At 36.5% G+C, this 25,739-nt stretch overlaps 1 protein-coding gene across 1 annotated transcript in view; it reads left to right on the plus strand.

Moving 5' to 3' along the window:
- MAST4 (microtubule associated serine/threonine kinase family member 4) overlaps positions 1 to 25,739 on the plus strand; it is a 552,565-nt gene that overhangs the window by 489,837 nt on the left and 36,989 nt on the right. The window contains 9 exon segments of the mRNA XM_054688294.1: positions 653 to 862; positions 6,230 to 6,331; positions 8,931 to 9,063; positions 13,142 to 13,209; positions 15,452 to 15,537; positions 21,508 to 21,716; positions 22,947 to 23,085; positions 24,373 to 24,505; positions 25,348 to 25,513. Of these exon segments, the coding sequence (XP_054544269.1) occupies positions 653 to 862; positions 6,230 to 6,331; positions 8,931 to 9,063; positions 13,142 to 13,209; positions 15,452 to 15,537; positions 21,508 to 21,716; positions 22,947 to 23,085; positions 24,373 to 24,505; positions 25,348 to 25,513 (1,246 nt within the window).

Below are 25,739 nucleotides of genomic sequence, written 5' to 3' on the forward strand. Positions count from 1 at the left end.
CTAACTGAAAGAGCCCCAAGATCTGAAATGAAAGCATAACAATTCACAGATACTATTTGAGTAATTTGCAGAAGTTCACATAGACTATTTTACATTTGATAGGACATAGAGAAAAAGTAATTATCACCTTGGGATACTCAGTTTCCCATATATACCTCACATTTTTCTTCCACATGGTGAGGTATCTTTTTCTTTTTAAATAAGCTTTATTTTTTAGGGCAGTTTTAGGTTCACTGCAAAATGGAACAAAAAGTAGAGAATTCCCATCCCCCCCCTGACTTCATGCATGTACAGGCCCCTCCCATCAATATCTCACACCCAAGTGGTACATCTGTTGCAACTAATGTACCTATATCAACACATCATATCACCCAGAGTTTACAGTTTTCATTAGGGTTCACTCCTCGTGTACAGTCTGTGGATTTTTTATATGTATTTATGCATAACTGTCGATAGATTGATAGATACAATGATGTACGTGCCCCTCTAAAGTTCATATAGAGACAAGATTTCTTTAAATTTGATTTCTAGAATTCTATTTAATAACGTATGAAGTCCTGAAAATACTAGATAAATGTGATGATTGAATTGTTCACCTGCATGTTTCCATGTATTACATCTGTGTGTGTGTGTGTGTGTCTTTTCTAAATAGGCTACCGCTCAGATGGAAGAACGTCTAAAGGAAATTATCACCAGCTACTCTCCTGACCACGTTCTTCCCCTGGCAGATGGAGTGCTTAGTTTCACTCACCATCAGATTATTGAACTGGCTCGAGATTGCTTGGATAAATCCCACCAGGGTCTCATCACCTCCCGATACTTCCTTGAATTACAGCACAAATTAGATAAATTGCTACAGGAGGTATGAACCATATACCATATGAAGTTTTCTGATTTGTTTTGCTTTTCCCTTGAAAAAAAGAAAAATTTTGCAAGAGTATTTGCTTATATACTTTAACCATATGATGTAGTTCACATTCCAGGGGAGCAAAGAAAAAGAAAAACTGATTGCTACTTGCTATAAATTGATTCTAGTCATCATTTATAGTAATAGAAAGTTAATGTAATAACCTTTACAGGAACCTTGGGACCCAACAATCTATGACTCTGGGATAAGTGGATTGTGAAGGATTTTGAGCAGTGATTTTCCCTACCCCCAACCATAAAGTTATAAATTGCCTGAGTGTATATGCATTATTTGATGATGCTATCTACTTCTAATATCTGGAAAAGCTGAATGGAAAATTGCTGGCTTCATCCAGGCCCTGTGTCCTATTAATTAACCTGCATGTGGTGTTGGCAACTTATATTTTCATTAGTGTCATTTCTTCTTCTAACAAAATATCCAATTTCCAAAATGACAGATAAACACAGGACCTGGCTAGCCCTAACGTTTGCATGCCTCACTCCTGATAACACTCAGGACGGGAGGGAATGTGTATGGTAGAATGGAATTAGTGCGTAATATTGCTATTCTGATTGAAATTGATCAGCCACAGCCTACAAATAAAACCTATTCAGCCCATATATTTGGATATATTGTATTTCTGTATCTAGTAGGGCATAAATTATTCTCATGTAAACATAATACTAGGTGGTTTCTCTAAACATGAATATGTAAATAATTGCATGGTATTGAAGGAAAATATCAGCATCCTCGTTTTCTGGAAATCCATCTGTCCTTGCTGCTAACTGAATTTATTTCTAATGAGATGAGAAGACTCACAGCCACTATTTTTCTCCCCTTTCCTATCTGAAATTCCCAGCAGAATTTTTTATACCCTGTCCCCATTCTTCACATTTCAACCTTTTGCAGGCAATAAGACACTGTTTCTCACTCTCTTCAGGGAGGAACACATTTTGGGGGGGCTTTTGTTGTTAATTTCTAATTTGTCATGGACCAATTCTCTGATAAATTAAAGTGAAAATTAATTTATAGAAAGGATCATGTAAAATTGCCATAAGAGTTGCTAAATGCTTACAATAGTTGTGTACCGTGGGTCATCACACACAGTAGCAGCTCCTAGACTGGCACTAATCTTCAGGCCACACTTAGAGTGGCTCTCTCCATAGCACAGTGTCTGTGTGGGCAGTGATAGTGTCCGTTCTGTTTGCCTAGGATGGTGTGTGCACAGGGAAGGACTCAGTAAATAATTTTTCAGTGAACGACTTCCAACCCCTTCTCGCTAAACTCATCAGTGTCTCGCTAAACTCACGGACATTCTGCTGGAGTTGGCCTATTTACTGGGATGTTATTGCATCCAATGCGAGTCCCACTTTTTTCTCCCTTTCGTCCACTCTTTCCCCTTCTAAAGATAATGTCTTATTCTTGACACTCTCTTGTTTCTTCTCTTCATCTTCCAAGGGCTCCTGTCCTAAAAGTTTTCCAGGATCTGAAAAGTTTCTCCCATTTCCTATCTCTCATTCCTCATGATCTGGTTGGCTGTGTTGGAAGAAAGACCTGTCTAATATCTCAGACCAGCCTCTCTCTCAGATTTCAGATTCCTGTTTCTGGCCTGCATAGGGAATATCTTTTTACCTGGACATCCCACTGAACCAGCAGACCTAGCCTAGCCAAACTAATCTTGGCATTTACTGACCAAACCTGCCCTCCCATGTTTTTGGCCTCCATCTTGGTACCTAAAAGAACACTGCGTTGTACTAGGTCCCTTCTTCTCTACTACCCAGCAACCACTGGACTCTCACAGTTTACTTTTTTTCTCTGACTCTTCCCCTTGAGTCTGTGCCCACTACCTAGCTTAGCCCTCATCCTTATTGGTTTGCTTCTCTTTAGTACTCACCCCTCAAATTCATAGACCATGCAGCTGCAAGAACATCTATCTAACATGCTTCAGGGACTCCATTCTGTCTACAAATAAGACCATAACATGGCCCATGGATGAGCCCTGCATCTCAGTGTATTTATTTAACCACAGTACTTTGTAGTGATCAGTTCTGGAGTCTCACTTCACCAGCCTACAGTGGGCTCTTTGGAGGACAAAGATGATATCCAGACCATCTCTGACTCCCTGGGGCCTAACACTGTTACTGGTATTTTATTTGTTTCTCGGTAACTATGGGGAGGAGGAAGCAGGTGAAGAAGAGAGAAAGAAAAGGCATGCATATGCTTGCAAAAATATTTCATCTGTTAGGACTTATCATCAGATAATCTCTTTCCTTTTAATCATGTCAGCTTCCAGAAATTGCTGAAAACACCTTGCATGTTATGTTTTATGAATATAACTTGAAAATTATATTTGTTAAATTTTAAACAGAAGAGGCAGATGAGAGAGGGACTCTGTAGTCAGCCTCTGTGAGTTATCCTTCCTAATTCCATGTTTCTTCCCCAGGATATTACCATAATTAGCATTTCAGTTCTGCATTTTTCAGTCCTTCACAGGCATTCACTAAAAAAAACGATAAAGTGGGTATCCAATCTATTTACTTTGAAATCCTCCACTTAATTTTGTTTTCTATGTGGTAGACTTGGCAGATTGCTGGGTGGCAATTAAAAAGTCTTGGGGTTTCAAAGATCATCTGAATAGGTCATGTAATAGATGAGAAAGTTGATTTTTAAAGAAATTTCTCTGTAGCAAAAAGGCACATATACTTGGAGCCTAAAAAGCATTGTTGGATGTGAATAAGGATGTTGCTTTTCTGCACAGATAAACATTTTCATCAGTCCTTTTGTGAAAATTAACACTATCTTCAGAATCACATTTACAATGTCCTTTCAGAGTTTGGAGCTAAATGGCCACAGGGGAACTTGCCCCTTTTAGGTAGAATGGAATTGTGGGAACTTGCTTTGTTTTCCCTATGATGCAATTGTTGTCTGTCCCCAGCTGTGACATTGTGTGCCTGCTGCCTCCTGCCTCCCAGCCCCTTTTCCCATTGTCAGTCTTTTGCATACCCAGGCAAGCTCCCCCTGAGATTTGAGCAGCTTGATTTAACTTTTTAAAGTCCAGAGGCCTAGGTCAATTCCAATGAATGCTTTTATGTCTCCTTTCTTTCTTTTTTTTTCACTAAGGTGTATTTAGCCAAAGAAAATAAATACCTAGGAAAGCTATAACCTATTCTCAAATCTGGGTCTCTGTGATTTTTATAGTCAAACATTGAAAATAACAAACACGGTATCCATCAGTGTTGGAATTTGCTGCTGGTCACCAGGAGAATCTTTTCTCTTGCTAAGTACATGGTTGTGTTTGGTTCTGTTTTAACAGTCTCCCTGCCCCCAATAATGTTAGAAGATACAGTATAATCTGAGATAATATGCTCATGGTGCATTTTGGCATTGGTTGTGGCTGATAATTCCTAAATGTAAGAAGTGGGAATGAATTGCTTACTTTTTACAATTTTTGAAAGAGGATTTATGTAATCTATTTTTAAAGTATTTAAGATACAGAGTTCTTATTTCCTTTTGAGGAGATCACTAAAACATGTCAGGCTTTTAGAGGTTATTCCTATTCTTGAACTTATACTCTTATGGTAGTAAGAAAATTTCAGGATCCAGCAAAAAATTGTCAGTAAAAACTAGGTGTTTTTTGGTTTTAAGATTTTCTGTTTAGTTGCAATTAAGGATAAACTATAAAGAACATGTAAGAACATATTTCTTGGCATTCATTATAGTTTCCAAATCTATTTTGTTGCAAAGCAAAAATTGAAAAGAAAATTTTAGCACAGCTTTTTTTTTTTTTTTTTTTTTTTTAAATACAAGAACCAGGGCATAGGCAAGATGTGTAGGAAGATGAGAGGATTCACCAGAGACAGATCAGGGAACAGAACAGGCAGACTGACTGAAATACACTGCTAAGGGGAGCAGCGGGTGAGACAGGAGAGGTCTGCCGCGGCATGTGGGTCTCTTCCTGGCCGGCTGGGATCAAATCCACGTTGCAGAGGCTGTGGACAGCTTCACAGCACTGTGCTTAACCACCTGCGCCGCCAGGGAGGCCCTTAGGACACTTTTAATATTTACTTTATGTAATTCTAGTAGTCTTACTACTTACTGGGACCTATAATTACCCATTTACTAGTTGGTTTTCTTTGAACATATTCTGTTCCATAATTACTCACCAATCATCATTTTCCCTATGAAATATTAGCAAAGTATCTTTTGTCTTCACCCACATCTGCTTGTACCTTACTTTGGAATGTTGTCTTTGATCTGATGGCTTAAATCCAATGAACATATGACTACTAGTCATTTTTTATACTGCCAATTTTTTTTTCATGGAGACACTGCTTCTTGTCAGGATAAAGCACCTTCAAGAATGATTTTAAATGTTTATTAATTACTATGTCTGTGAATTTATATTGTACCAGCATTGCCTTGATATGTTTTTTTAATGTAATCTTGGAAATTAAATCATAAAATTTTAATTAAGAAAGCCTGAAAGTGAACACCATAGTTTAAACTTCTAAAACTTTTGGTTTATGTCTGCTTTCATACAGAGTAGCCTCATTTCCTCAAGAAAATATCATTTAAAACTGAAATGTCTATAACAAAGTGAGCTTCATTCTCTCGATGTTTTTATAGTTGTATTTTACATGTAGGCAACATGTAAAATGAACTTTAAAGATTTTGAGTCCATTAAATCTTACTGAGTTGAGTACCTAGCTATTTATTTAACATGTAATACTGAATTCATATACATATACATATATATACACACATATGCCCAAGTGTAAACATTATCCACCTAACATTTGAAATAAGCACTGCACAGGTCCTAATGATGTGAACTACTAATTTATGCTATTGGTACTATATATATATATATATAATAATTTTATGACTATGGATGCCCAGGAGTTCCAGGAAGACAAGAACAGTCACTGCATTAGCTATTTTATACACTGAAGATGTTACATCCAGAAAGCTAGATTCCTCGTCAGTTGCCCACTCCTACTTGTACTATGTATTTAATGTGTGATAAACTTTCAGTGTCTCCTTCATTCATGGTTCACATTAAGAGCTCTAACATTTGATTTTTACACAGAGAATATATCAAAGTTTTGCAATTAAAATTTAGCTAATAGTCATTTTGTAGATCTAGATTTTAATAGTGTCCATTTATGTACAGAAAATGTGCTTATCAATATTTTAAAAGCATTTTCTAAATTACTTAATTTTGAAATATTTGCAGTTATCTAATTAGCATGCTTTGCTGATTTTCTTTTCTCCTTAATAGAGCAACTTGGTATCATCATTCTTTTCATTTCTCTTTCATAGGCTCATGATCGTTCGGAAAGTGGGGAGTTGGCATTTATTAAACAACTAGTTCGAAAAATTCTAATTGTCATTGCCCGCCCTGCTCGGTTATTAGAGTGCCTGGTGAGTGGTTCCTGGATGTGGTTCCATTATTTATTGTTAACTGTGGGAAGCAGTTGTCCTCAGGAAGCTCTGGTTTCATTTGGCTTAAAAGACCAGAGCTAAATGGAAAGAGTGAAGAGGAACTAACTACAACTTGTAAATGTTTATGATGGCATACTTATCTGGAACTTGTGCTATATTAAGTGATAGTCATATCACATTCTGTTCAAACTTGAAAGATGATTATGGAATAAGGTAATTGGCCTTATCTCAGCATAATTACTGTGTTACAGCTAATTTAAAACACTTGAGTGCCTGACTCTTTTGGAGTTGCAAAGATGCAGAGAGAGGGAAATCAGAGATGTGATATATGGTGAACTGCGGTTCTAATTATTACTTGTTTCTATAATATGGCATGTCAGAACTAAGTGCTAATCACCAATCCATTTCGGATAATATAATAAGGTCTCATCCAGACCAGAAGGAGCGAGACTTTTAGAGATTTGTTCATTTTGTCAGCTATGTTACTTAGATCAGTGATCATTTATCCAATTTTAAAATTTTTGTTTTATTGATGTGATTTTTGATTGTGTTAGGCCAACATTTTGAACAAATATAAACCTTTGAAAATAAGAATAAGGGACTTAATATAGTATCAAAACTTATTTTTCACTAGTCATTATGTCTTTGTAATCTAGCATACTATACAGTTTTTAGATTTTTTTTAGAATTTTACACATATATATTCATATATAGTTCATATGGCTACAGTTTCACTCTTTTTAAATTAATATTCATAGTTTTTTTATAACAATAAAATGTTCATGCCAATAAATATATGTAGAAAGACATGGTAGAGTGGAAATCATGAGGAGAAAGGCAGGGATGTGATGGGGTGGGATTTTCCATCAATGGCCAAGATACTTAGAATCACAGAATCAAAAGCACCATTTGGTCTTGAGTGTCTCTGGAGGGACAAAGGCGGGGAAAGCTCTGGATATCTCTGTAAAGAAGAACAGTGTGAATGACGAATGTAGGCAGAAGGAAGACTTGATTTGTGCTTCTTCTCCATTGCACCTCTTAAGTTATGCAACACACGCTGTACTTCCTGTGGTTTAATCTGGGGGAGAATACCATTTAGCATTAAAACTTGGCAGCAAATAGCCTAAGAGAAGATCTCGCCTTCAAAGAGGAAATGAATTTTTTACAGTAATCATTCCTAATCAGAAGAGAAAAATTAAAAGTATCGCCTTTCCAAGAGAGAAACAAGTGAACTTCCAAAGAGATCTGAAAGTTACTGTTTCCAGCACTGTCAAAAGCTCAGGTGAAACTGGAGTTTCAGCAGTTCGTGTCCCAAGACTGACTGTCTGTGTCTTTTTTAATAAACTTTTTTCCTTTCAAAAGCAGCAGCTGCTTTCTGCCCACCTGTGTATATGCAGATACCTCTTGTTTTCCTTTCTCTTTTTCCTAATAAAACTGTCCTTTAAAAAAATTTTTTTAATATTTTATTTTATATAATTCTTACATCATTGTTCATTTTTGCACAATGTATGCATTTTCATTTTGGTTATATTCCCCATACAATTGCACGCCCTGCTTATTTTGACCCTAGGGAAACTGGATTTTCAGAGTTTTAGGACCCTTGTTCCCCAACCAGTGTTCTCATGCCAGTAGTTTGCCCTCACTCTCATTGTAGGTGTGTAAAAGACACTAAGTGTGAACATTGATTTGCCTTTACTCCATTTGCAGCAAGCTTTTTTATTGGTATTCAGAATCTCTTGAGTATTTCTCAGGTGCAATGCTAAAATTCCAAATTTCCCTATTCGGAGCATTGATCAAAATGGGAAAAGTCCTTGGGGAAAAAAATCTAGGAACTATAGCTAAAAATAGCAACTGTGCTTTAAATCTGTAAGCATAATTGCTTATAATACATAAATCTACAATATCGATTTGGGGTGATGTGGTTCTAAAGAATTTTATTAACTATTACACACAATAGACAGCCAAAAAAGTAAAATACATAGGGAAAATGTGCTACTAAAATTTTAATATAGAGGTGATTGGTAGCATTAATTTTGTAGTTTTCTCTTTTAATCTTCACATTATGTGAAGATTAATAAATTAGAGTTCATTAATTATGGTGAGCTTTTTCTTTCTAATATTGTTGGATACCCCTGTACTAAGTTTCCGGCAAAGCCTTTGATAATGTATTCTAACTTTACTCCTTCAGTAGCTATTATTGCAGAGAGAAAAACTGGTTCTTTCAGTTGTGATTCCAAATTTTAAAACTTTGCTAGAAAAGGCAATATTAAAAATTCATACCTGTTCACTTTCCATAAGATACGTACCTTAAGTGGAGCGTAGTACCTTCAGTGTGGCCAGGAAGTTGGAAATCGTCACAATCTTTGAGTTAATAAGTAATATGTGTTTTTCCTTGGACTACGAATAGACTTCCTATATGAAATCAGAATTATATATTTTTAAAAGCCATTTGACTTCTTTCTGCATAAATAACACACAGCATACATATGCAGCAATTTTATTGTGAATGGGATTTATGTAATAAAACCTCAGACAATTTGGCTTAAATAAGTATCCATCTGTGTTTGTCTACTGCTAGGAATTTGATCCTGAAGAATTTTACTACCTATTGGAAGCAGCAGAAGGTCATGCAAAAGAAGGACAGGGTATTAAAACTGACATTCCCAGGTACATCATTAGCCAGCTGGGGCTCAATAAGGACCCTTTGGAAGGTGAGTACCTTGGTTGGGCTGATGTTTCACTTGTCTACGTGCCATGGTCTCACAGAGCTATGTAGCAAGTCTTTATCTTCATGTTTTGTATTTATTGAAAAGTCTAAATTTGGCGGGGGGCAGTTGTGATTTGAAGTAAATAGCTATAATTGAGTGCTGAGGAACAAGTGAACAGAATCCATTTTATGTTTACCTAAAATTTGGGGCAACCTTGAAATCCTAGAGGCCTGTCAACCGGATAATGTCAGACTGTCCCAGAAGGGTTTAGATTTCAATCTTCTCCGAGTCCTTTTTCTCTTGCAAACGTCAGTGAGGTCCTTCTCAAGAACACTTTAAATTTTGAAAATGTTGCCAACATAGTTATTAATTTAGAGGTGACATTTAAATTTAAGGTAATTTGGGAGTAATATAACTGATGATAGATTAGTAAACATTTTATTCTTGTCAAAAAAAAAACTATGAATGAGAGTAATGTACAAGAGAACCAATGTGGGTGGAGGGAGAAGTTTATAAAAAAAATGCTTGATTCAGTAAAAAACAAATGATCCATTGCTATTAAATACAGAGACAAGGAAGCACCCTATTAGTGGCTTTTAAAAAAATCCCATGTTGGTAAAGTACTCCTTTCCCGTAGCCTTCTCTTGTTCAATCTTGCTTTAAGATTGTCATTTGAAGCACTTAGGTGATACATTGCTTACAAAGACTCAGAAACAATCACAGACTCCTTCATTCAGAATTGTCTTCCTGGTTCATTAAATTGAATTTGCAAACGGTGTTTATCTTGCTAAATTGTTTGTAATGATGGTAAATGCTGGCCCAGATACTTTCCCATCTAAAGCCAGGGAACCTGCTGCTCTCTCTGCCCTGCTCTCCTACTTCCCCGCTTTGTTTGCACTTATGGCTGTGGTATCTTTGTTTCCAGTGAAATGATGCATGCATTACTGGGAGATAATGCCAGATAAATTTATACTGTTCTGAAAGCAATACCACAACAGATTCATCACTTATCAGAGACTGGTAGATGCTTTTCTGAAAAGTTCCCTGGGGAGAGATTTTTCCCCATGGCTTTTAAATTACCATCTTTACCTTTTTGAATCATGAGTCTTCAGAAATGGTTTAAATCAATGAAATAAAAAGGGCAGATGTTTAATGGTATTTAGATGAGTTTTAAAAATCTCTTCAGGCATTACAAAATGATGCCTTAGCTTCCTGCTTCAAAAGCTGACTCTTGGTTCCATTCCATTACTACCCACTGCTTACAAATAATATGTATTTCCCAGATAATAGTTATTTAGCAGAAATTCTATTTAAAACAGAACCATCTTTTAATTTGTTTTTTTTATGAAAATAATTGGAGCGGGGGAGGCTGTCAAAGTGTATTATAGTGAGTCTTCACGCCAGTGTAGTTCAAGTTGTGTCAGCCCTTGAACTGGAGACTGAGTGAGCTCTTCACAGTTTTCTTACCTGGCAGTAAATATCACTGTAGGCTGAACACAGCCCATTTATGTATATTTAGAGGGTCTTTAAAAAATTCATCGTGGTCTTTGACAAATTTCAAGTTCAATAATACAAATTCATCACTGGGAGTTGTGTTTGTGACTCTTGACACAATTTTCTTGATTCAGATCTGTTATTAGCTAAAATATGACTATCACAAACCCTGACCTACATTTTTCCCCTTTCTTGTCAACATTACACTGACCTGCTTACAGCCTGAGGTTTGAAGGTTACTGGTGAAGAGATGGCAGGGGATAGGTCAGAACTGCACTCTGGACACCAGTATTACAAGCTATGGGAACTTTCCCACCTGTGCTGAGCCTCCTGTGCCTTAGTGTTCATTCCATAAAAATGGGTAATAATGGTACCTAACCTCAGGGTTGTTTTCAGGAATATATGAGTATATCTCTTTACCCAAAACCTCATAACACTTAATAAATGATAGCAGCTGGCACTACTTTATTTAAACAATATTAAAATAGCCTCTGTCTTTGAGACATCACCCACTGAATACATTTAGTCACATCCTAATCTGTAAATCTAAAGTGCTCATCACAGAGGATACTGACATCATTTGTACAACACGAAGAAAACACACAATTTTTACTGAACTCCTCCTTATTTTGTATATTTCCCTATAGGTCCACTGGGGAAGTTTATGTCAATCTCTAGTTATAGAATCTGGAGTTCATTAATTTTTATCTAAAGGCAGCACTCCAGTGTTGTTTTGCTTTGTGTCTTTTATGTATAATCTCCCCTGAAAAGATGGCTATATTTATAGGAAGATGAATACATGAAACAAGAGCCTAAGAAATAATTTTAGGTGCACGTTAAAAATATAACTAAAAACTGTAAATTTTTGTTATGCATGTTCAATTTTGAAAAATTAACAAATTCAAATTACCATGATCCCATCACTCAGAGATAATCCCTGTCAAAGTTTTGAAAATAATTCTTTCTGGTTCTTTTCAATGAATAGTACTACTAATTAGGTTTTCTGATTTATGTAAGTGGACTCAGGGATGGTTCTATGTGATTTGAGCAATTAAATGCCTTTGTCTCTCATAACCAGACCATCAGAGCAGTACTTAAGCTGGTGTCAAGCATGTGGCATCCAACCCAAGGCTGACTACTTGACATGAGATAAATAATAATAATAAATAAGAGTCATTATTCATTGAGCACTTAATTTCTGTTAGTAAACATGCTAAGAGCCTTACATCCATTGTTATATATCATACTCATTAAATTCGCTAAGAGATAAAATAAATATTGTTCCAACTTACAGACGGAAAACCTGAGGTTAAAAGTTCATTAGTAAGTGCTGGTAGAGGTAGTAGCCCAAGTGTTTTCATCTCTGAACTCCTCTTCACCACTGCTATTACTTCCTTTTTGGTATATTTTAAGTTCTTGGTGTACTAGGCAGGGCAACTGTCAGTGGAGTTGAAGGAATGGAAGAAAAAATGGTTACACACAATGAGAATCATTTCAGAGCTATGGTCAGCGAATCAAGATTTTAATGGAGATGTAATTGGCATATAACACTGGTTTCAAGTGTGCAACATAAGGATTAAATATCTGTATACACTGGGAAATGACCACAATAAGTATAGTTAACATTCATTACCACACATAGTGAGAAAAATTTTTTTCCTGAAATGAGAACTTTTAAAACTTACTCTTAGCATCTTTAAAATATACACCATAGTATTATTACCATGCTTTACTTTATATCCCTGTGACTTATTTATTACCAAAAGTTTATGCCTGTTGACTCTGTCACAGATAATCGGCTCTCCCCTCAGCCCATGCATCTGGCAACCACCCATCTATCCATCTATTCTCTGTATCTATGAGCTGTTGGTTTTTTTGTTTTAATTGCACGTATACATGAGCTCATATTGTATTCTTTTTCTATATTGGTGCATGTTTCATGACTGCCAGAGCCTGGGGAGACTTGCCCTTCTTGTATATTTGATTATAAGCACAAATGTTGAATCCCAAAACCTTTTTCAAGCTGTGATGGTTGCATGAGCTATGACCCCTGCTCACTGGAACACTGGCCCAGTCTCTAAAGTACTGTGTCTTCATGTTGCTGAGAAACACAGTCCCAGGGAAAGATGTGTAATGAACAATTTCATAGTTAGTTGCTGGTTCTTATGACCAGCTTACAGCTTTCCCCCTGGTGTCCACCAGGGAATGATTCTAGAATGTCCTACCCATAACTAGTATTTGCACACACCCTACACACATCCTCCCATATACTGTAAATTACATTACAATACTCTACATTACTTATAATACCTAATGCAATGTGAATGCTTTGTAAATATGTGTGATGTGTAGTGTTAAGGGAATTAGTGACTAGGAAGATATCTACACACATTCTTTGCAAACATGCACATCATACATAGCTTTGTGTGTAGTTTCAATTCTTGTTTGATAGAACCCACAGACATGGAGGATCTATTGCAGAGAGTTTCCTTTTTTACTAGTGGAGAAAATATTTTTATTTTGCATCAGCATAATGTTACTATCTAATTATAATTGTCATATTGTTGTTATTTTTTTTTTAATGTAGAAATGGCTCAGTTGGGAAACTATGATAGTGGGACAGCAGAAACACCAGAAACAGATGAATCCATGAGTGTAAGTATATTTCTTGATGAAATATGATGTTGGTTTTTCTGTTTATTAGCATGTGCAGATTTGGGCTCTGTTAATTACTTTATTCAGCAAATATTTATTGTGCTTCTGTGTGCTAGGCATACAATTTTAGCCCCTCCCTTCAGGGAGAAGCAAATTAATAAAAAGAACTCATGCACAAAAATAAAAATGACAAACTTGAATAAAGCTCTGTGAAGAAAAAAGGTCATATGCTATAAGAATGTAACAACATACAGAGATCCACCTCAGTCTTGCCAGTCCAAAACTCTGCCAAAGACATGACACTTGAGCTGAGGTGTGAAAGTTACTAGGATGAGATGGGTGGAGGAGCCTTCCAGGCCAAGGGGATATCATGGGCAAAGACTGTGATACAGGGAGCAGGGTGCATCTGAGGGCAAGAAGCACAAGAGAATGTAGGGACCTGGGGAGCTTGGGTGGAAACTGGGCACAGGGGTCCTTGTTTTTCACCTTTGTAATTTTTTTAAATAATAATGTGAAGCTATTGAGCGTTGAAGGATGTATATGTGGCGTGGAGGGAGCATGGGCAGTGAGATGGGCCAGTCAGAATCATCTTGAAAACAGTCATACTGATTGCAATGTCAAAAGTAGATTGGGTGATGGGAGCAGGCAAGGGTGACCACAGGAAAACAGTAAAGAGGTTGCTGCAGTAGCACAGGGGAAACTCATTCCTGGGTGCTGGTGCCAGTCTCCCTAATTGTGAGCCAGAAGAGGAACCAAGATGAAACCATTTGAGGGTGGGCAGAAAAGAGGTATGTAGCCTGGGAGCAAAGAATCAGGCTCTAGAGTCAGAAATCTGGAGTTTGAAACCTGGTTCCACCTCTTCCAAGCTGTAGAAAATCTCTCTGGGCCTCAGTTTCCTCATTAATAATACTTTAAAAGTTTATAAAAGATTAAATGACATAGTCTGTGTAATGTGGTTAGGAGAACATCACATGGTAAATGGTAATAAATGATAGCTGCTTTTATTCATTTTATTATCATTACTGTTGTAATTTTAAATATGTTGAGACTAAAGTTCTTCCAAGATACCAGAAAGAGCTATTAAACCTGCAGTTGTGTATAACATATGGTATCTTCTGGCACTCGGAGGAGGAGTTTTTGGTGAGGATCTGAATGACTTAGGAGTCATCCCTTGGCATACTATTATTATTAGTGAGACCAAAAGGCCTTGTATAGGGCTTTGCAGGTGGAAGTTGAGGTTGGTTGAACAAGTGGTCCCAGTCTTGGGGTGTTGGCAGATAATGATTAGATCCAGGTCCTGTGGTGAGAGCCCAAGGGTTAACAGAGGAGAGAGATGGTTGCTTGAGTTGGGAGGTCCAGTAACACAGGGGCCAAGGTGTTGGGCGAGTTATCTCTATAGACACTGAAGTCACCCAGGATGGTGAGAGAATTTGGACAGAGAGAAAGGTGGGACAATGCTGGTACTCAAATCTTCAAAGTTGAGTTATACACCAGGTCAGGAAATGACAGCACTGAATTGGGGAGGATGACACACACCTCAGAGTCAAGGGGTTTCTTCCAAAATCACAAGAAGCCTATGCAGAGATCAGAGGCTGTTACTCAGGTCTGAGATACATATGGGGTATGAGAGAATATTTTTTACTAGACATTTTGTTTCTTCTTACCCTTTAAACTTTTCGAAAGTTAGAATAGAAGCCATGGTAAAACGTGGAAGTAATGAATGGCCAGCTTTCTAATCTTGGGTGTCCCATTCATTGCTGATTGCCTTTTCCAAACAAGAGAGGTTGCCGCAGGAACCGACAGACACACTCTGGCCAGGGAATGAGAAGCCACATCATTCACCAGCCTTTGAGTAGTCACTGCAGCCCATTCTTTTCTGACTAAGTGAAACCAGAACTTTTGATATTTTGGACTTAGGTCTCAAAACTTTAAAAAGCTAACATGAAGCTCACCTGATAGTTTACAGCAGTAGATTACAGTTGGGAATTTTCCAAAACTTGGTGTCTTTATCTTCTGGAACTATGGGTTCACTTACATGAAACTGGGACCATGATGTGAGAAGTAGTTTCTCAGCACTGCTGTGGAAAATTGATCTGTAAAACTGTCCCTTGGATTCCTTTGTCTGGAATACTGCATTTCACATTAAACAACAGAGCATATAATCTGAATATTTTTATTTTGCTGCTAAAATCATTTTCTTGAATTTTCAACCATTTGTTAACTCCCAAATTTTGTTTCCAAGAGCTCTAATGCTTCCCTGAAACTTCGAAGGAAACCTCGGGAAAGTGATTTTGAAACGATTAAACTGATTAGCAATGGAGCCTATGGGTGAGTAATTTAAGAGAACTCTATTGAATTTTAACACACCTGAGTAATATATTCTTCACCTTTAATGCCAAATAGATGGTGTATCAGGCCTTTAGTTTTCAAATAACTGTTCCTTCATTGATGGGTATAAGTTACAGCCACAATCATTTTTCATTGGCTACTCTATCAAGAAACTATGTAGTGGCCTGAGAGTTATCAAAGGGTGAGAGAAGAGGACTCTGTAAAGTGAAGGAAAAATTTCTGCTTCCTATTATTCTGCTGTTTTGGGTTCAAAAGTACCTGACTCTTGGTCAACAACCCCTCTCCATCCTCCACCCTACACACTCACATCTGGATATGTTGTATGGGTGTGCACACACACACGCACCCCTATAGGCATACATACTTACATAAATTGTATACACATGTGTATGTATCTGAAATATACATACCCATGTGTGAGCATCTGAATGTATTTGAATACATATGAAAGTATATGCATTCACATGCAGTTTTACTACTTAAGAAATAGTACCTCCTGTCAGACCTCTAACTAGCAGTCAACCTTGTAGAGTATACTTAACCAGGGTAATTGAAATTTAGAGCAATACATTTCTCTTGGTCTTTATGTTACAGCAGGATTGTTTTACAGTTGCTCTCCATGCTCTATCTGCTCACATTAGTGGTATGTCTTTCATGACCCATTTTTATAGACACGTGATTTCTTTGTCAGGGCAGAGGGTTGAACAGTGACAGGATCCTTCTAAAGTTACTAATAAAACTTTGGAAGGATAATTAATATACAAACTTTGTCCTGAATCTATTTTAGACAGCCCAAAAACTCTGGTTTAATTAAGTATTAATCCCAGTTCCATCTGTCTGTGAAGAGCAATAAACAATCCCGTCGACATTTATTGCCATTTATCACACACACGAGCGGATGAGGGAAAAGCGGTTTTTGTTGTGCCACAAGGGAGGGCTCTCCTTACAACTTTTTTTAACCTTTAATATTTTCCACACCATTAACTTAGTGAAGAACTTAAATATTTGTGAGTGCTTTCTATGCTTCACTGATTCGTTTTCAGGATTATGTCAAATGGCATATTACTTGGTATGGGTTATAAATGTTTTCTGACGTTTTATTTTGGCAACATTTTATTTCCTTCAAGGACCTCATTGAAACTTTTCTGCCTAGTAAAATTGTTTTAGCATTCAGTTGTTTGCAGGCTTTGTTTATTTACCTATTGGTTTCTTTTAGTTTTGGAGTTCATCTGAGAATTTCTTCATTAGGGCGAAGACTGAATTTTGACTTTAATGGTTTTATGCCTTAGAGCACTGCTACATTTTATTGGGGACAGAATTCTGGAATAGGATTATCTGTGAAGTACCACTTTTATAAAACTTGAGCATATATCTTCGCAGTGTTTGGAGTTCTAATTGGTTGAGTAAACTCATTTGTAGTGCAATTAAACCACTGTAGAGTAGACGAGGTATATCACACTTTGGGGAATGCTTGGGAATATACAAGAAGTTAAACAAGCTGTGAATCAGTAAACACCCAGGACGCAGGCCAAGTCATTAATGGGCTCACAAGCTGCCTGCGGGAGCCTTTGCCAATCAGCCAAAACTTTTTTTCTCTTTTGCTTTTCTCAGATTTAATCTCTCATTACATTTGTGGCAGATTTCCTCTATGTTTTAATTATTTTTAATTTGAAATTTGAATGAAGCTACAGCTTTTGGTCCACTCAGTCAAGATGCTGATTGCAGGTTCGTATGAATGTGCTGCAGGAATGGACCCCTCTGTGGGTCGAAAGAGGCTTTCATAGGCATCTGTGGCAGAGACTGCTGCTCATTTCAGTGACTTTAGTGCCCAAATCTGTGATTTCTCGAAAATGGGTGAAGACGCTGGGAACTAACCTGCTCATTGGAAGAGCTGTAAGATGTCATAGTTTTCTCAACATTGTACTTTGCAACAGTTCATGTTATAAAGCCAACTTGCTGATTTGATGCACATCCAACTTCTTCCTGTTTCCAGCAAGTCTCAGGTCCCTGACCCAGGCCCCTTCATGCCAATTTAGCACTTTGTAGAAAGCTGACACTCATTATGTGCCAGGCACCACACCGGTTTCTTCTGTTTACTTCTCACGGAAACCCTGTGATGATAGTGATAAGAAGACTTCCACCTAGATGCAAAGAAAGAGGCTCGGAGGCGTGTCCGCAGATACTCTGGTTCCAAGCAGAATTCTTCCCTCAAAGTGTTCTGTTGTTAGAACGTTCAGCCCTTTTAATTGAGGTACAGGGTCCTTCTTCCCTAGCACTTCCACCTGGATTTTTTAACTACAGTTTTGAACATTTTCAAGGAAAAGAATTAAATTGATTTAAGATTTTAAAAAAGTAAAAAAAAAAAAAAAAAAAAGAAAACAGAAAAAAACTCAATTTGACAGGTGTTTTCCCCCAACTTTGCTTTACTTTCCAGCCCTGTTGCACGTTGTCTTCTTTTACCTGGAAAAGGATGTGGTCATTTACCTGAGACACCCATGTGTGCAAGCTGACAGACGCCCCACTCCCACAGGCTTTCTCCCTAGATTGCCTTTTCTCTCAGCTTTCTGCTAACACATACGTGCACTCTCATTCCCACATGCAGATTTACTCACACGGATTCATGTATTGCACTCTCAGACTCATGCATAATTTTATACGCATTAGACATTCATACTCCTCGTGATGGGACTGATTCATTCTGCTCTAGATCCTGTCAGTTTCTGATGCCATTTTTCTTCCCCACTCTTGCCCTGCCCTGTAGCACACATCTCAGTTCTGCATGGGTGGAGTGAAGCTTGGCTCAGAGAGAACATGGGTCTCCAGTTGCCCTTCCCCTTGCATCACTTCCCACCCTTGAGTTTTTTTCCTATTTCACAGGGAGGCCAGTGTAAGAAAAAAAAGAAACAGAATCAGCCTTTTCAAAGAAAGCAACCCTTAGAGCCAGAAAGCAGAGAAATGTGAGGCTGAATCTATTACGTCCAATTTTATAACCTGAGGAGATTTACAACTCTGGTTAACAGTGTCAAGTGTCTGTCTGTTGGCTGCTGTTTGTCTGTCTCTCTTTTGTTTTGCTCTCTTTCCCTCTCCCTTCCTTCTTACTCAGTTCAGTTCTGAACATTGACTTTCAGGAAAGGAAGAAAGATGTATGTGAAAGACAACAATTATCACTAAGTAAACAAATTTCAGTATAATATCCCCAAAACTGAACAGAAATGTGAAAAATGGAGAACGTAAAACAAAACAAACAAAAATCCAGCTATAGCAAATTCTAATTAAGAAGTCTAGTTGACGTTTGCAACTTGATCAAGATATGTGTCCTGAGGCAGTGATATCTTAAGCTATGTATAGGATTAATTGTCAATGGTTTAGGTACCTTTCCCTAAGGATTAACTGATTAAGTACATTTTGGCAAGGGAAAAGAGAAAGTCAAATTAAATTGACTGAACTAAAAATCTGAAAGTAAAGGTTGAAGTCATTTTTTACAGAATGACACAGAGAAACCTGGCTCAGATATTGGTCAAATTCAACTGGAGGCATCGTTCTCTTTTGTTCTTAAATAAAATCACATACAATTCTATTCTTTCTTTATTTCTTATTGACCTCAAGCATACTAAATAGCTATTTATGCAAGAAATGGTGATGCTTTATCAAAAATCAGTATGCAAACCTCTGACAGTCTAAAAGTGAAGTTCATAATATTGTTTGACTGAAGGACCTCAGTACAAAACTTGCTGAATATTAAATTTTGAAAGAAGATGTAAAGTAAGCTGTATTCCAATTGACTTTATATAGATACTGATTTTTTTGTGTTTAACCTTTAAATTCTAAATTTCTTTTAAAAAAATGAGTCTGTTTTAAAAATTTGACTCCATGACATTATTTACCAATGTTTATCTTATGTTAAAGAAGAGGCCAGGTTCTTTTCTGCATTCCCTTTGTTATCTGTCCTGTTAGCAGTATCTGTTTAAGAGATGCTCAAGTCTTTGGTTTTGATTTTGTCCAATCAGTAATTAGAAAAAGAAAAATTTTGTCAAAACCTTTAATCTGATTCACAAAGATGAGTGGTTGGTTGGTTAATTTAAAAGTTGATCAAAGAAGGGAATTATAAGAAATGCTATATACTTTTGACATTGTAATTTACCCTAAATATTTTTAAGTTTACCTAGTCTTTAATGTAAGACTATTTTAGGAAAGCCAATATATGTCATACTTAAAATTTGTTTTATTCTGCTTTCCACTTTTAATTTTTCTAAAAGTGAAGGAAGAGCTTGAAGCAATCTAACTATAGGAATCTAGATTTTTATTATTTCCTCAATTTTTGCAAAACTCAACCATATTATATCAATAGGAATTTTACACTCACATTTATCAATACTTTCCAAAGCATTCCATTTAGGAGGCAGGCTATTGGATAGACTTTACTGTGATTGATTGCTTCTTCAGTAAATTATTACTTATTTGATCATTGCATTTGTTGCAGGACAGCCTCATTTAACCTATTATACACTTCTAATGATTGATGGGTTTTTTTGTAATTATTACTTATTTAAGCATTGCCTAACCTGAGAGTTCAAACCTGTTCTCCCATGATAATGACAAGGAGTAACTTATCAGAAAAGAAGCCCATCAAAGACATTTTTCTTGTTGCTTAACCTTTCCAGGTGGAGTTTGAAGAAGTAAATGATTACTTCTTTTCTCCACATCACTTGAAGCTTCAAGGTACCTATTGTCATTATCCCGCCATAATAGACTCTTAAAGAGTACTTGCGTAAGACTTTTGGCAGATTCAGTGCAGCTAGTTCGTTGTACAATTAAGGTGCCCATGCCTTGGCTGTGAATTGAATGGAGCAGAAATATACTCTATCATTGGCCCCTTTTATGTTGAGAAATGCATTTCCTATTGAAAGAGGCATAGATGTAGGCAGAGGAATTCTGGAGTGAGGGAATATACACCCTTCATTGCAAGAGGTCACCTATTACATACTTCCCATATATCTGGAAATTTCAGGGAAAGTAAATTACTGTCAAGTTGGTAACCAATTTCTGTAAGAAGCCATGATTTTTTTGCAGACCCAAAGGATATCATATAGAAAACTATTGTTTCACATGGATGGAGCTAGAAGGGATCATGCTCAGCGAAATAAGTCAGAAAGAAAAAGAAAAATACCGGATGGTCTCACTTATAGCAGGAATTTAAAAAACCTGAATTAGGGACCAGGAAAAAGACTAATTAATACAAAGTAAAAATCAAAATCAACAAGCAACTATACACCAGAGACACACTATGGGGGAGGGGTGGAGAGGAAGGATTAGTGTCAAAATAAGGGGGGTGCAATTATATGGGGAATATAACCAAAATGAAAATGCATACATTGTGTAAAAATGAAAAATGATGTAAGAATTATATAAAATAAAATATTAAAAATAAATAAATAAATAAGTAAAAATTGTAACACTGACACCAAAAAAAAAAAAAAGAAAAGAAAACTATTGTTTCAGTCACCAGAAAAACAACCTAATTTATCTAATGCTAGAAATGTTCTGGCTCATTATATGTATGTACTTTTGTTAGTTCTTTCTTGTTCTTACTTACACATGGAATTTTGTTCTGTCTGTGGAACTACTGAAAACATAAACTAACTCTTGGAAAATACCTCCCTCTGGAGACTGTCCATTCTCTTCCTTTGCTTGTGATGCCTGAATTTGATGCCTGAAATTTGATGCCTGAATTTGATGCCTGAAAATGACCTGTGACCTTTATTGAAAGAATAAAAAAAGAAATCAATCTAGGACTTTGGTTAGGAATGACGTATTTGTACCTGTCTGTGTCATTAGTTAGAGCTGAATCCTGGCTGACATGTGAACATAAAAAACTTGGTGATCCTACGTTTAATCTACCCAGAAGCATCCTCTCTTCCTGTGAACCCCAACTCTTGTGCTCCTTTTCAGGGCAGTCTACTTTGTTCGGCATAAGGAATCCCGACAGAGGTTTGCCATGAAGAAGATTAATAAACAGAACCTCATCCTCCGAAACCAGATCCAGCAGGCCTTTGTGGAACGGGATATCCTCACTTTTGCAGAGAATCCTTTTGTGGTCAGCATGTACTGCTCCTTTGAAACAAGGCGCCACTTGTGCATGGTCATGGAGTATGTGGAAGGTAAGTCAGTCTGTGACACAGAAACATGACACCAGTACCCATAAGCCCTCACTTTTCTGTATTCATGCCACATAATGGTTGTATCCACCTAGGAACTGAAGCCAGGCAATGAGATGGCTGTATTCCCAGTCATTATCTTCTGATAATTGCTTGTAAAGTGCCTGTTCTACTATAACAAAGGGGAAATTAGAGCTATTTGGAAAAGGTTGTTTTTCTCTTTAATAACTCTTAATACTAACTGCCTTCCTTCAGTTGGTCATTAAAGTTATAATATAAGTGATGGAATTTTTTCCTACTTGTTTTTATCACATATCATAAAAACTTCATTACCATTCATCTTCTTAAAGAATGAGTTAAAAATATATCCTTTTTGGTTTATGGTATGAAATTAAAAATGAGTTAGGTTACAGGAGATATTTTCAAGAAATTTGGCATTTTAAATGCTCCAAGTAATCATCTTTCCATCAATTTTACATTGTTTCTGTGTTTCAGTTTCCATGACCTATTGACATAAACAAGTTAGTGAAAATAGATAAAAGACAAAATCATTTTCAAAGCCTCTGATTTAAGCTCTTGTAGTTGTTCTAACAGAATCCCAAAACTGTAAAACTTGAAGAAATATTGAATATTGTTTAGCTTGACCTTTTCATTTTACCGGTGAATAGAGAGTTACTGCTAGTGGTGGATGTAAGATGCAAACCTGGTTAGCCTGATTCCCACCCATTGTTATTTTCACTACACCAACACATTGCATTAACCTTTGCTGTGGTTATTTTTACAGTAACTAGTATTTATCACATGTTTAATATGTGTATGCAATAGCCTAAATTTTTTATGTAGATTACCTCATTTAATCTTCACAGTACTCTAAAAGGGAGGACACTATTACTGTCTTGATATCACAAATGAAAATAACAAGACTAGGTTGCCTAAGATCTCTCTGCCGGCAAGAGTCAAAGCTAAGATTTGAACTCAGGCAACCTGATTCCAGAATTCACATTTTATACTTTATGCTTGTGTTAAATTGTAACCATGTTCCTGAAATTATGATGGAATTATTCTAAATTAATTAGAAATGTGATCATTTAACTCAGTTTCCCACTATGACTATGATATGCCACATCTGTGGGTAGTGGCCATTCCACTTTGAAATTCTGTAATTGAAACTCAGAATCTTCCTTAATCCTGACTGATAACTGCTCCTGCTACATCTTCTCTTATGTTTTATAGGGGGTGACTGTGCTACTTTAATGAAGAACATGGGTCCTCTCCCTGTCGATATGGCTAGGATGTACTTTGCTGAAACTGTCCTGGCTTTGGAGTATCTACATAATTATGGAATTGTACACAGGGACTTGAAACCAGACAAGTATGTACACTGATGAAACATCTTTTGTTTTTCCACACCACTCAGAAAGTTGTCTTATGTACATAAAAAATGCTTTCTCTTAAGTTGATTTGGCACAGTAAAAAATTCTCCATAATGTCTCCAAATGAGTTATTTTAACAGTATGCATATAGATTTTTTTAAATATATAATCCTTTACAGGCAATCATGTTTATAAGAAACAAAAGAAAAGAGATGATTATTATAAAGCCATGGTTAGTTATTTTTTTTACTTTTTTTAATTGTGTAAACTTTTGAATTATGTAGAATGCTGTTACATTGTCCCCTGGATAGTTTGTATATTTGGTATTAAACTTAGATAATTCTTATTCCAAGGTAATATATGTGATATTATAGTCTATTTTACTCACAATTTAATTTTTTATTTAATTTTTAATCAATGTGGAGTTCATTTTGGTGTTTGATTTGAGATATAGACTATCTTTCCCCAAATGACTAGCTATTCATCTTGACACAGTTTATTAAATTTTTCATGTATTCTCCCCTAATATGAAATGTCTCTCAAGCATTACAGATTGTGTGAAGGTTTCAAATGTGCAGGAAATGTTACAATAAAATTAACTCATGTTCATTCCAAAAGAATTGGAAAATACAAAAAATATTAAAAAACTTTACTCATATATTATATTACCTAAACAATGACAACTATTAGAATTTTGGTGTATATATTTTTTGACATCTCTATTAGCCTTCAATTATTTGATTGATTAAAATTTTATTCTTTTCCCCTTCAAGTGAAAAGTTATAAAGATACAAATTGATAAGAAATGTAGATTTGATACTTAATGAGTAGAAATTTAAATTTGAACCATAAGTTGAAATCTCAAACAATGCTATATTAATCTGTTACCTTAGTTCTCATCTGAATTGCAGATGGGTTCTTAGTTCCTGCTGTGCAATGTGGGATTATTGATATCCCTTTCTCTTCTTCCGAAAATGGGAGGATATCACAGTTTCATACTTGAATTTTTCTAAGGATTTGAGGTTGTAAATGATACTGTGTGGATACTATAGCAGAGAGGACCTGTGCCTGGTCTCCATCCCTGCTTTGTGAATTATTTTCAGCCACCAGGGATGCAAGTGTTTGACAAATTCTTATGAAGCTCTGTCTTCCTAGGTTAGCCTTTGTAGTAAGTTTAATACCAATATAGTAAACATTCTTACAAACTGACAAGAGGCAGAAAGCTGAAGAAAAAAAAAAGCACGCTTCAAAGTGAGTTTTATAATGTATATCCTTCTGCTCCTTAGTTTATTGGTCACCTCCATGGGGCATATAAAGCTGACAGATTTTGGATTATCCAAGGTGGGACTAATGAGCATGACTACCAATCTTTATGAGGGTCATATTGAAAAGGATGCTCGAGAATTCCTGGACAAACAGGTAAGCTTGCATGCTGTTCAGTTCTATAGAGAAATACAAAGAACGATATTGTCAATGAAATTCAGCATCTGTTTGTGTAGGCCATCTTCACATTAGGGCTGAGGGTTTAGATGTCTGTATCAGCCTTACATTTAATAAAGTGCAAATTGCTTCCATTTTTCTCCCTGGGCCTCTTTGAACTGTCCGCTCATCCACATTCCTCCCCCAGCATTATGGTCTATTAGCAAGACGAACGATCTAATTGCACACAAGTGAGAGTGTGAGAGAGACAAATGGAAAACTGTTTTTGTAAGGAATTCAGGAGTCTCAGTAGAGTACTCGTGAAACTCACAATGCATCATACAATCACGGGTGCTAGAATTCGAGCCATGGCCCATTTCTCTTTGAGCATGCCTCATTACCATGTGCCCACAATCTGTTCATTGTAAAGTTACTTAAGGTAAACACATCTCAACTGTCAGGCTTTTATGAAGTAACCGGGGTGAGACTATATTTCGGTCATATAAATATTAAAACTATTTCTGAGAGTGATAGATAAAAAATATTGTTTTAAATTGAAGATTGCAGGCGTTTTTAATATTGTAAGTAAAACTACAAAACAGGATCGAATTCTGTTGGAAATTATGTATTTCACATTGTTTAATATTGGAGCAAAATTTTAAATTTCCCTGTTTTCGTGTTTGATGCTAGAGATACCAACTTAGAGTTCTTCATTCTTTGTCTGTGGGGTTTTGTGTGGTTGAGCAGGTGCACTCCGGGCAAAATAATTGGTGTTTAGTCATCTTGCTCATTGTAATTCATGTCTAATATTCCAATTATTGTAATATTGCAATCATCTTTAGGTCTGTGGCACACCTGAATACATTGCACCAGAAGTGATTCTGAGGCAGGGCTATGGAAAGCCGGTAGACTGGTGGGCCATGGGGATTATCCTCTATGAATTTTTGGTTGGATGCGTGCCATTCTTTGGGGACACTCCAGAAGAGCTATTTGGACAAGTCATCAGTGGTAAATATCATCAGGAGTTCTCTTTAAGCCACTATTAGGAAGCCTCTATATAATGTAATTTTGTCGAGTATCATGGTTTTTACGACTAAAATGTTAACCTTTTCAAACAGTTTAGTCAACAAATTAAAAGAATTCAGTCATCATAGCACATAACTGACTTTCGGTATCTCAAGAGAACAATTTGTGCTGAAAATTGATCAGAGGAAGTTTTGTTAATATGGAATTT

Source organism: Talpa occidentalis, unplaced genomic scaffold (genome assembly GCF_014898055.3).
Source record: "Talpa occidentalis isolate TD23 unplaced genomic scaffold, MPIMG_talOcc4v2.1 talOcc4.6, whole genome shotgun sequence".
In the NCBI taxonomy this organism is placed as follows: domain Eukaryota; kingdom Metazoa; phylum Chordata; class Mammalia; order Eulipotyphla; family Talpidae; genus Talpa; species Talpa occidentalis.